The sequence below is a fragment of the Pteropus alecto genome, unplaced genomic scaffold (genome assembly GCF_000325575.1).
Source record: "Pteropus alecto unplaced genomic scaffold, ASM32557v1 scaffold24, whole genome shotgun sequence".
NCBI classification, from domain to species: Eukaryota; Metazoa; Chordata; class Mammalia; order Chiroptera; family Pteropodidae; genus Pteropus; species Pteropus alecto.
Window position 1 is genome coordinate 3,758,955 of NW_006439192.1, and position 13,323 is coordinate 3,772,277.

General features: G+C 35.0%; 1 protein-coding gene across 1 annotated transcript in view; it reads right to left on the bottom strand.

Moving 5' to 3' along the window:
- The window catches only part of LOC102879427 (disintegrin and metalloproteinase domain-containing protein 32), a 149,365-nt gene that overhangs the window by 47,173 nt on the left and 88,869 nt on the right, over positions 1 to 13,323 (bottom strand). Inside the window, exons 15-17 of the mRNA XM_015592805.1 lie at positions 7,965 to 8,070; positions 6,690 to 6,873; positions 2,822 to 2,905 (exon numbers count right to left, since the gene is read on the bottom strand). Coding sequence (XP_015448291.1) covers positions 2,822 to 2,905; positions 6,690 to 6,873; positions 7,965 to 8,070 — 374 coding nt within the window. The remainder of the gene's footprint in view (positions 1 to 2,821; positions 2,906 to 6,689; positions 6,874 to 7,964; positions 8,071 to 13,323) is intronic.

The window sequence follows — 13,323 nt, forward strand, 5'->3', positions numbered from 1 at the left end:
TAATGGTGAGAGGAATGCCTCTTCAATAAATGGTCCTGGGAAAACTGGAAAGCCACATTCAAAAGAAGAAAACTAGACTTCTATCACCATACACCAAAATTAACTCAAAATGGATCAAAGACTTGAATATAAAACCATCAACAAGGCAAAGAAGCAAATATTTCTAATAGGATTATATATCTGCAAATACTGTCTCTGATAAGGGCCTAATATTCAAAATACACAAAGAACTCATATACCTCAACAACAAAAAAACAAACAATCCAATTAAAAAATGAGCAGAGGAACTGAACAGACACTTCCCCCAAGAAGACATATAAATGGCCAACAGACATAAAATGATCCTCAACTTCACTAGCTATTAGGAAAATGCAAATCAAAACCACCACCTCACACCTATTAGAATGATTATCATTAATAAGACAAGTAATAACAAGTGCTGGAGAGAGGTTATGGGGAAAAAGGAACCCTCCTACACTGCTAGTGGGAATAATAAATAGGTATATTCACTGTGGAAAACAGTATGGAGGTTCCTCAAAAAAAATAAGAATTGAATTACCATATGACCCAGCAAGCCTTCTTCTGGGTATTTACCCTAAAAACCTGAAAACATTTATCCAAAAAGATTTAGGCAGCCCAATGTTCATAGCAGCATTATACATGGTGGGCAGGACATAGAAGCAACTGAAGTATCATACGATAAATGATTGGATAAAAATGTGGTATGCATATACAATGAAATACTACTCAGCCATAAGAAAAGTTAAAATACTGCCATTTATGATAACACGGATAGATCTTGAGATAATTATGCTAAGTGAAATAAGTCAGACAGAAAAAGCTGAAAACCATATGATTTCACTCATATGTAGGATATAAAACTGAAAGCAACAAACATGAGAAACAAAAAATTCATAGACATGGAAAGGGGATTAGTGGTTATTTGAGGGAAGGTGGTGTGGGGGTAGGTGGATGTGGTAAGTGGGGTCAAATATTTGGTGATGGAAGGAAATCTAACTTTTGGTGGTGAACACAATATGCAATATATATGACATATTAAATTACATACTTGAGATGTATTTGATTTTATTAACCAATAACTTTAATTTAAAAAATGAAAAGGTCATTATATAATGATAAAGATGTCAATTCTTCAGGATGATACAGCAACCATAATATAAACACACATTGGAGCACCTAATATATTCAGCAAATACTAACAGACCTTAAGGAAGAAATTGACTGCAATACAATAAACGTAGGATACTTCAACATACCACTTTCAACAATGAAATAGGTAGATAATCCAGATAGAAAATCACAAGGAAATGTTGGATTTGAACCACCCTTTATATTAATTATACGTAAGAGATATATACAGAACATTTCTTCAGATTCCACTGAGAGAATCCTAGAACACAGGACTAAGACTAAAGTATACCCATGCATCACTGAGACACACTGCATTAGAATGGTAAGAGGAGTGGCAATACACTAACCACACTGTCCTTCCCACAGGCCAGCAGAACACCACATCGAGAGGTGTGCCCTGAGCCTACAGTTCCTCCTATAGGAATAGAGAGCTCAGGGTGTACATAAAGGTCCCCTAGCATTGTGGGCTGCTTCCTGGGAGACCCCACTCTGATTTTGTCTCACAGGGATCATGGGAAAATCTATGGGGCTTACCTACTAGGATCTTAATTGTAAGGGAGAAGGCAGAAGGGGCTTGTAACAACCAATGCTTGTATCTCAGCAGTCCATATTCCTACCTGCAGCACCCAAATAGTAGTCCCAATCAGTGGCTTTGCTCATCTGCAGAGCCAAGACAGTGGTGCGATCTAATCAAGAAACTTGACAGGGTGCAGGTCTGACTGATTTGGGACCTCAAGCAAAGAGCCTTGCCACCTCTGAGGCCTGATCTCTCCCCTCACCCAGGCAGGGGAGTTGAGTCATAGTCCTGACTACTGTTGAGCATACTTCCCAGACCCACACAATCAGAAATCATGGCCTATTTAATTCTATATAATGTTCTCTATAACTACCTATTGCTACAAATTTAGTAACCCAATTCAGCTCCATATTGAAAGTAGATATAGCAGGACCTACCTGTTCAGAAAGGTCATCAAGAAGACATGACCACTGGTTTGGCCCACAAGCCTGACTACTGTTGAGTGTACTTCCCAGACCCACACAATCAGAAATCATGGCCTATTTAATTCTATATAATGTTCTCTATAACTACCTATTGCTACAAATTTAGTAACCCAATTCAGCTCCATATTGAAAGTAGATATAGCAGGACCTACCTGTTCAGAAAGGTCATCAAGAAGACATGACCACTGGTTTGGCCCACAAGCTGGACCTGGGAAATCTGAGGCTCCCATTCCCTCCACTGTGCTTGGAATATGTGCTCCACTTGCTTTCTCTGTGCTAGAAGCTACCCAATGACACAAACTTGAGATAGAAATGTGGCTATGAGACTATCTGGACTTGGTATGTGACTAAACCCAGTTGAGGGCCCCTATGCATGTGACTGAACCCTTGTATTGGAGCTGCCCAATTCAAGCCTCATAAGTAAGTTCCTTGTTTATTAAACCAGCAACCTATCAATCTGGAGTGATCTGCCTTTTTCTTCAGCCTCTCTCTGCCTCCAGATATGAGGGCCAGTTCCAGATAATATTAAGGAAGCTCTAGAAGAGGCTTCGATCCAACATTAGCACATAGTAGGAACCCAATAAATGTAGAATATATCAATGAGTGATGCTGAAAAGTGTCTAAAATTAATGCGATTTGAGGAAACATAAATCATGTGCTTACTTACTCCATTTCCATTGCATTTTTCTGAACAAGTAAAGAATTCACTTATAGGTATCCTCGATTCTACACATTCACCATTTATACAAACCTAATGGAAAAAAAATTCAAAGTCAGAGTAGTCCAGCTATCTTAACATTACAATCAGTAATTATATAACATAAGACTGTAACGATTCAATACAATTAATCCATCTAAGTACTGCTCGTGCTGCGCTTCACAAATTTTTATATGTTGTATTTTCATTTCCATCTAGTTCAAAATATTTTTCATTTTATCTTGATATTTCTCCTTTGGCACGTGTTATTCAAAGTGTGTTGTTTAATCTCCAAGTATTTTGAGATTTTTCAAGTAAATCTAATGTAAACTGTAGACTTTGGGTGATAATGACATGTCAATGTACATTCATCAATTATAACAAATGTACCACTCTGGTGGGGTTGTGGACAGTGTAGGAGTCTGTGCCCATGCAGGGATAAATGGTATATAGGAAATCCCTGTACTTTTCACAAATTTTGATATGAATATAAAACTTCTCTAAAAAATATAGTCTAGTTTTTAAAAAATGATTCAGGTTTCTAATATCTGGTCTACATGTAAGAAGCTTGGAAGTCGCCGCTCTGTTCTAACAAAAAGCTAAACATATTGAAAAATCAAGAACTCTCCTAGGATCCATAAGAGAAGTGGAGACACGGCAAACCACTTATGCCCAAGACTGGAAAGACATGCAAGTGGACACAAGAAAGTCAGAGGTTAGCAAAGCAGATTCACAAGAAGAAACCACCTTAGGTACCAGCAACATGATAGGAAAGCCTGAACTATGATAAGTGAATTACTGAAGGCTTAGTGTGGATAACTCTGACAATTTAAAACTTCAGAGGAAGTCATGGGGAGCACCCAGAATTTTGGGGGATTTACCTCCAAGAGCTCAATCAAGTTCTCATAATAAATATCAGAGGAAAATCCCCTTGTTGTTTGGCAGGAAGAGGGGAAAAGCAACCATTTTTGAAATAGCAAGAGCACTCTGTTCTTCTTAAGAAGGTCTGCCCTCAGGAGAAATGAGTTAACCAGAGGCTAACCTGATGGGGTTTTATCAGAGCGTTACTGATCTGGGAAAAGGGAAATACCCAATTCCAGTCACTTCTGAACTTTCATGCGGGAAAATGGAAATATCCAACTCCAGCCTTCTCTAGCTGTCCTGTCTGAAAGGAGTAGAAAAAAACCGAGAAACATTTGTAAAATTCACAGTACAGAGGCATGAACTCACTAAAAGACTGAGACCTAATTACAGAACTAAAGAACACTTCTCATCTCCCCACATCTTACCGCCACATTACTAAAGGCCTACTTACTGCAGTTCTTTGAACTGATACATCATAGCCGCTATCAAGAAAAAGTACAAGGCATTCTAAAAAAAAAAAAAAAAAAAAAAAAAAAAAAACTATTTGAAGAAACAAAGCAATCATCAGAATAAGACATGGCAGGGATATTGGAATTATCAGACTAGAAGTTTAAAACAACTGTGATTAATATGGTAAAGAATCTAATAAATGAAGTAGAAAGCATGCAAGAACAATTGCACAATGTAAGAAAAGAGATGGAAAGCCTAAGAACCAAAAATAAATTCCAGAGTGAAAACAACAAAAACAAAAATGAAGAATGGCTTTAATGGGCTTACTAGTTCACTAGAAATAGCTGAAGAAAGGATCTCTGAGCTAGAGGATATACCAATAAAATCTTAAAAAGCTAAAAGGCAAATAGAACACTGACTAAAAAACCCCACAGAATACCAAAGACAGTGTGACAGGAAAAGAAAGAAACAATAATGACTAAGAAAACCCCCGAGTTCATGTCAGACAACAAACCCCAGATCCAGGAAGCTCAGGAAACAAGAAGCAGGATAAATGCCCACCAAAAAAACTACACCTAGGCATATCATGTCCAAACTACAATAAACCAAAGAACTAATCTTGAAAAAAGGCAGAATGTAAAAAAAATCTCACCTATAGAGGAAGAAAGATAAGCATTACATCTGACTTCTCAGAAACCATGCAGTTAGAAGACAGTGGAGTGAAATATTTAGTGTTGACAGAAAAAAAAAACAAACCCTACCAACATAAGTTCTATATACTGTGAAATTACCCTTTCAAAACTGAAGGAGAAATAGACTTCAGATGAATAAAAATTGAGAGAATTTTTTGCTAGTAGAGTGGCCTTAAAAGACATGTTAAAAGAAGTTCTTCAGAGAGAAGGAAAATAATATAGGTCAAAAACTAATAGAGGGTACAACACCAAGAGTGGGTGCTTGTGTAACTATGATGTGTCAATGTGGGTTTATCAATTATAACAAATATACCACTCTGCTGGGAGATATTGAGAAGAGGGAGGCTATGCTTGGGTAGGGGTATATGGGAAATCTACATACTTTCTTCTCAATTTTGCTGTGTACTTAAAACTGCTCTAAAAAAAAAAACAATCTTAAAAATGATTCAGGGCAGGGAAATAGAAGATACAAATGAAACAAGACAAACATAAAAATTGTAACCAAATAACCATTTTTTATTACGATATCCTGATTTCACTGCCCATATCAAAAGTTGGAATAGAAAGAAAATCGACTCAATATAATCAGGATATATATTAAATTTGTATTAAATATGAGCCTAAACATATCTGAGCTTCCTGGAACATCCCTCCTTTAAGGAGGCATTTATGACTCCTAGGCATGAAGAGGAAGCCAATATTAAAAAGACAATATGTTTACCTACATAAACTTCACTTAAACTATAAAACCACTAAAAGTGGCTATTAATATATACATTGCACATATTAAATAATTTATTCTAAATCATCTATCAAGTTAGTAGAAGAGTCAGAATTCAGATCTCTGCACGTCTGTCTTTAAAGTTTACATTTTATACTAAATTATAGTTCCTCATGAACAAAGATCTGGTCAGAAATTAAATGAGACTTTAAAGTAAATTTATGCCCTCCATGTTTTCTCCAGATTTGTGTCAGCCTCAGAAATAACAAATTATAACAACAATCAATAATAATAGCCAACCTTTATTTAACTTTGACTATGTGCTGGACATTGTGCTAAGCACTTTATACTGTTATCTCATTAAATCTTTGCGATAACCCCACAGAGTTAATGCTATGATTATCCCCTTTACATACAGTAGTGGTATCCAACAGTGGTTAGGTAACCAGCAAAATGTCAAAACATAAGATTTGATTCTAAACAGCCAGATATTAACTTGTGCTCTTATCTACTGGGCCACAAAGAGACACAAATTACTAAGTTGGATTTCTTTTTTCTTCAAAAAGAAAAGTGAATTTCCATGCTATAAGACAGCAGCCCCCAATCTTTTGGGCACCAGGGACCAATGCTCCGATGAGAATCTAACACCTAATGATCTGAGGCGGAGCTGAGGTAGTGATGCTAGTGCTGGGGAGCAGCTGCAAACACAGATGAAGCTTCGCTCGCTCACTCACCACTCACCTCCTTCCGTATGGTCCAGTTTCCAACAGGCCACAGAGGACTGGTACTTGTCCATGGCCAGAGGGTTGGAGACCACTGCTATAGAGTACTTAACTACAATGTATTACCAAGATCTATCTCTCCCATCCCCACTTCAGCCTCAAAACACTTGGGAGTTTCCTTGCTCACAACACTGAAATTCTGAAGAGGATCAAACAGTCCTTTTCCCTCTTAATATCTGGAATCAAAGTGAAATTTATTTATTTTGTCCTTATCCAAATACTTAGGGTTACATAGCAATAGAAAATAATCAAAATTTGATAGTTAAATAAGAATATGTATTAAAGAAATAAATATAACTATATTTTTAAAATAAATTTAAATCATTTACCCTCCCAACATCGCATACAGAGCCATTACGGACCACCATTGGATCTCTAAGTGAGCCATGAAGACTGTAGTCTAAAGTTATACATACAACATCTCGTACATATGCATAAATCACAGCAACATTTTCTCGATGGAAAGGAGATCGAAAAGGGTAGGTACAAACTAATCTTCCACATGCAAGTTTACTGCAAAAATAATAAAATTATATGATTATAATACATTAGGCATTTATTAGAAATGCTTCAGATTTGCTTTCTTTGACAAAATAAGAATGGTTCATCATTTATGGCAATGTGTCTAGGGAAAAATATAATACTTTAACACTAACAATTAAGGTAAAAAATATAAAGCCATTGGTGCAAGACTGTCTTTCAAGGCTACTAATGGTCTTTTATTCACTGTGTAGATTTATACAATTATTGTCAATTCACTTAATCAATTCACTTAAACATTTTATATCCATCTATAAGGGAAAATAAAAATAAATAAGTTGTGACCTCTACCTTTAAGAACCTTAAAATTTAATGCAAAATGTGATACAAATCTCATTAAAAGTGCTACAAATGAAATAAATTCTTACAAGAGCTTTAAGATGAGGGCTCATTCTAACTTAGCAGTTAGGAAAAACTTCAAAGAGGATATAACATCTGAGTTAAAGCTTACAAATTTGTAGGATTTCAACAGGCAGAGTAAGGTATTTCTAAACAAAAGTAACAGCATAAGCAAATCAAGGAAGCACAAAACTGCATGCTATGTTTACTAGTCTACAAATTCCATGAGTACAGGGGCCATGTATGATTTGCTAACTAGTAGCTCGCCCAGTATCCAGCACATAGCAGGTTCTTAATAAATGTTTGTTAAAATAAATTAATGGCCAAAATATCAAAGAGCTGGCTCATTAGATGCAGGGAAAAATGAACTTCATTTTACAGACACTGGGCAGTCTTCAGCTTGGGCAAGAAATTGAATGAATGGGGACAGTATTTTTATAAATTAAAATAGCAGGTTCAGAAAGAAAAGGTGCAATAGGTATTATTAGTTTCAATCATGTATTGGATTTAGGAATATAATGGTCATCTACATATATTTAAAAATTAGATGGAAATTTAAGCCTCTAGCATGAGAAAGATGTCAGGGCTAGAGATTTATATTTGAGATTCACTCCCATGCACATGTCGTACTTGGAACCACTGGAATGAATGACACATATTGAAAAAACTAAAGGTAGAATCTTACAGAACATAAGAAAAGTGTCTTTAATATTTGCATAGCTTACTTCCATGTACATATTTTATAGTTGCCTCTTTCCTGACCACAGTTTCCAAATCTATCACCTTGAGATTGTATTTCTTCATAGCAAGCAAATGGAGCATTTTTTGAACCTGTCAAAGTTAAACATATATTTGGATTAAAATGCCCTTTCTTTTCCACCTTATTCCATTTCCTCATATATTATGTCTCCTTTTCCTTTATTACTGTATAATTTTAAAGTTTTCCTAGTATTGTTGTATAAAAAGAGAAAGAATTCAAGTGAAAGGCATTCCTCATGGCTATTCCTCCTTTTGCTTCATTTTCTGTTATTTTCATCACGAAAGATATTATGAGGGGAGAAAAGTTACAGAAGTGTAAATCATGAGAGGGCTCTATGAAAGATAACATAAGAAAACTATACTTGTTCACTTAGATTCTAAATAGGAACTCATAAAAAGCCAGGCCTGTAACAAAATCTCATTGAAGAAACCTCATTGTATCCTCAGGCAGTCTAAAATAAAGAGACCATAATTGTCAACCTATATATTAACCTATTTTTTTCTTCATTACTATATTAGTTGTTTTGTTGTTGTTGTTGTTGTTTTATCACTTTGTAAAAGACTACCAAAATCTTGGCAGCTTACAACGACATCCATTTATAATGTCACTAAGTCAGAAGTCCAGTAAAACACAAGTAATTTCTCTGCTCAAGGTTTCACTAGGCTAAAATAAAGGCTGGAGCTGCAGTCTCATCTGATGCTGGAGTCCTCTTAAAAGCTCACTGATTGTTGGTGTAATTCAGGTTTGTTTGTTTTTGTCAGTCATAGGTCTATTTTCTTACTATCTGCCGGGGGTTAATCTTGGTTCCTAGAAACTCCCCCTCAGATCCTAGTCACATGGCCCTCTCACAATGTGGCAGCTTAGTTTTTCTAAGCCAGTAAAGAAATCTTTCTGACATCCCCCAGCTTTTAAGGAATCACATGATTAGGTCAGGCCCACTCAGAATGATCCTGATTAATTCAAAGTTGATTGATTATAGATCTTAATTACATCTTCAAAATTCCTTCTTTACTATATAATCAAAGTAGGAATGATATTCCATCATATATTCACTGGTTCTTCCCCAATTCAAAAGGGATTATCCAAAGCATGTACACCAAGAGAGTCTTGGGGGCCATCTTAGAACTCTGCCTAGCATAGCTACCTTCTCCAAAATGAACCTTGCTAAGCCTAACTGCTTCATCTATAAAAGTAGATGATAATATCTATCTCAATGGATTGTTATGAGAATTAAGATGATGTTTAGTCACTTTTGATTACCATTTATTTCTCCTCTATATTCTTTTAAGATCAAGAGAATTTCTCCTGCTTATCTGCCCCCCTTCCATGATGTACATTTTTTCCCTATTCTTTTTAATTCTTTATCTTTTCCTAATTCTAAATCTTCCCACCATTTTTAAACACTGGACCTTCAAAGGTGACTGTATAGATACCATGAGGACAGGCAATGTTATTTCTGAGTATTCACAATGTTTAATCATTTCAGTTGTGAATATAAGCCACCCAATTAAAAATGCAAAGTAGGGCTTGTTAGATACTATGGCAATATCCAGGAAAATTCAGAAATTGGATAATTCAGTCCAGTTTGGAAATATAATATAAAAGAATATGTTAGGCACAGAGCAGTCAGATGAATTCTATTGAAAGTGATGTTCTTCATCCAGTCAAATTTTTATTAGTACATCTACTGCATCTAAAGGTACCAAGGAGTCCTATTATTAACTTTTCTCTTGAATACTCTCTGTCTCATTAGTTTAGGGACTTTCAGATCAATCTGGGTTTTCCAGTGTGAGATGAAAACACTAAAAAGGCAATGCTTTCAAATGTGGTCACATGTCAAATATTCTTTTAAATCCAGCATACTGACCAAGTCTACTAAGTAAGAGAATTTGCCCTTCCGTAGTCCAAATAGTATACCTAGATTCCCTGTACCCTACTACCAAATGCTATGAGGTACAATAAAATAGTGGGCATGACCTAATATCTGACTCACCTCATCTCATGACTAATAAGCATTTACAATTTAACATATCCTAAAATCAAATTCTATTTTGCCCTGAGACTTCCTTATTTTAGTTTATGGCACCATTTAGTCAACCAGATGTTCAGGTTAAAATTTAGGAATCATCCTTGATTTCTATTTCCCCCCTCACTATCTGCACCTCTACTACCTAAGTCTTATTGACACTATGTCTTAAATACAGACTGAGCATGATCACTTCTCATCTTCTCCACAGCCACCATTCTAGCCTTTCATCAGTTCTCTCCTAATATGCTACAATAGCCTTCTAATCGACTCCCCACTTCTACTTTTCACTTCCCATGATACATTCTCCATACCATAAATCAGAGTGATCCTTTTTGAAATTAAAAATCATATATATCAGCCTTGTACTTAAATGTCTCTAATAGCTTCCCATTACACGAAAAAAAAAAATCCATTTTTTTTTAGCATGGTCTTTACTCAGTCTGGTTTACTATACTTCAGCCACAGTGTCCTTCTTTTTCTCCTTAAACTCACTAAATTTAATCCCAACTCAGTACCATAACATTTGCTGCAATTCTCTGCCTGAAATGCTCTTTCACAAGGTCATCTCTTGACTAGCTCCTTCTGAGTATTCAAGTTTCTGATCTAATTTCACTTTCATTTGGAAACTGTCTCTGAAGACCCTATATAAAGCAGCCTCATCCTCATTATGACTTTTTGTCCTATTATCATGCATTGTTGTTGCTATTGTTGTTGTTTATGTTTTTTATCATATCATTAACACTAATGAAAATAATTATATTTATTTATTATGTTTTATTATTGTCTGAACCCTTATAACACCACTAATGGAAATAATTACATTTATTTATTTATTTGTTAAATTTATTGGAATGACATTGGTTAATAAAATTATATAGGTTTCAAGTGTACAATTCAATAATACGTCATCTGTATATTGCATTGTATGGTCACTGCCCAAAGTCAGATCTTCCAATACTACATGTATGAATCCCTTTACCCTTATCTACCTCCTCCCCTCTCTCCTTTCTCTCTGGTAACCACTAAACTGTTGTCTGTGTCTATGAGTTTTTATTTATTGGTCTTGTTTGTTTGTTGCTTTTAGTTTAAAAATAAAACATTTATTTACTTACTAACTTTTTTATTGTTTATTAGTTTATTATCAGAAATCTTCATTGGCATATAACCTCTATAAGAATAGGAATCATTTTTTTTGTATGTTCACCACTGGTTTTCCAGTGCTAGAAGAGTGCCTTACCCAATTAAGGTGCTAAATAAATATTTATTGAATGAATGAAAAAATCAACACCTTGAATAACCACATCTCATGATCTAATTTTTTTTATGAAGTTTGACATTCAAAGTCACGTCTCACAACATGAATTATACCTGTTCTATTTGAGGCAACAGAGAATTTTAGAGATTAATATTTGAAATGAACCCCTTAGTGATCTCTTCCAAATTATGTTTCCAATGTTACCTCACTAATTTCATTGAAGTTTATGTTTTGTGTCCTCCTAAATATTCTTTATTGAAGGAGGCAGTTATAATCCTACATTTTTCAAAGAATTTGCAGATAGAACCACTTTAAATTTTCCACAAATGAATTATGAAAGTAGTGATCTTTTCTTCATGGCTTCTAAAACAGCCTTAAAAGTGAAGGAATTAAGAAGTACAAATAGGTAGTTACAAAATAGTCATGGGGATATAAAGTAAAGCACAGGGAATATAGTCAATAATATGGTAATAACTACGTATAGTGTCAGGTTAGTACTACTCAGGGGGATCACTTTGTAAATTATATAAATGTCTAACCACTATTCTGTAATATAATATTTAATGTTAACTGTTTTTGAAAGATTAAAAAGGGGGGAAGTGAAGAATAAGAGGTTCAAATTTCTAGGTATAAAACGAGTCATGGGAATGTAATGTACAGTATAGTCGATAGCATTGTATGGTGTCAGATGGCTGCTGGACTTATCATGGTGATCACTTTTTTAGATATATAAATGTTGAAAAACTATGGTGTACCCCTGAAACTAATATAATATTGCATGTTAGCTATATTTTAATTAAAATCTGTTAAAAAGAGATTATTTCAGATAAATAAGCATAAATTTACTTATAGAATCTGAAGATCCTTGAGCTATATAATTCTTTTCCATCTCCAATAAACTACAGATTACTCCTGTAACTAGCTAAAGTGATGGAGAAATAATCATTTTCAAACAAGTCCAAAAAAATCTATCAAGAATTATGAGAATAAGAAGAGACAGACTAAATGAAATATCACTAATTACATTGACCTTGGAGGAAAAAATATAGGTAAAGTTTATCTCTTTCTTGTTTTCATTTATGTTTATACTCCAGTTTCATTTTTCTATCTCATTCAGGCCCATCTTTCTCAAAAACACAGCTGCCAAAAACTCTGGAGTTTTATGTATGATAGTTCTAAGTTCTCAGAGAGAAAATACTCTGTTCAACTATCTGAAATTCCCAGAAAAGACTCAGAGCCTCCCTGATTCCCTTAGCATGAGCCAGATGCTCACATCAAGAACTACCAACTGTAGCAAGGTTGGAGAATTCTGAATGGACTGGGTCTGGCTAGGTACCCAGTACAATCAAACAAATTAGGGGTATAAGGCCATAGTGTACTAATAGGATATTTCCCACAGTAACAATGTGGATATTGGGCAGTGCCTAGAAAGTGGTAAAAAGAAATAAAAAATCTTATCTGACTCCTCTACAGATAAAGATAAATCTAGAAATTTATTGTAAAATCTTGCCTCTTCTCACCAATGAAATAGCTTATGATGCTCTGACCCATACTGATCTCTGCCTTCTCTATATAAACTGTGATATTCCAGGCAAACATGAGTACTGCAAAGAGTATCCTGGTACCATAACCTCAACTTTGACTAATGCTGAGTTAAAAAGAAAGAAAAGATAGCACCTAAACTTACAACTGTTCTTTAATATCTATTCTTTCTTCCACTTAGTAATAGAACCCTCTTATTATTAGCAGGGCACACAGACACCAAGCTTAAAAAAACGTTTCTCAAATTCTCTTGCAACTAGATATGGTTATGTGACTAGGTTCTGAGCAGTGGAATATTAGCAGAAATTATATACAAAACATCAAGTTAATGGCATTAAGTGAAAGCTGGTTACATTTTCATTTCCTCTTTCTTTCATTCTATGGACTGGCAAAAAGAATTTGTTCGGGGAAACTACCTTCTACAAGAAAAACAAGGAATGGTCAAGCGAAAGAAAGACCACAGGTTCTTGAAAAATGTTATAGAGCAAGGCTGCTGAA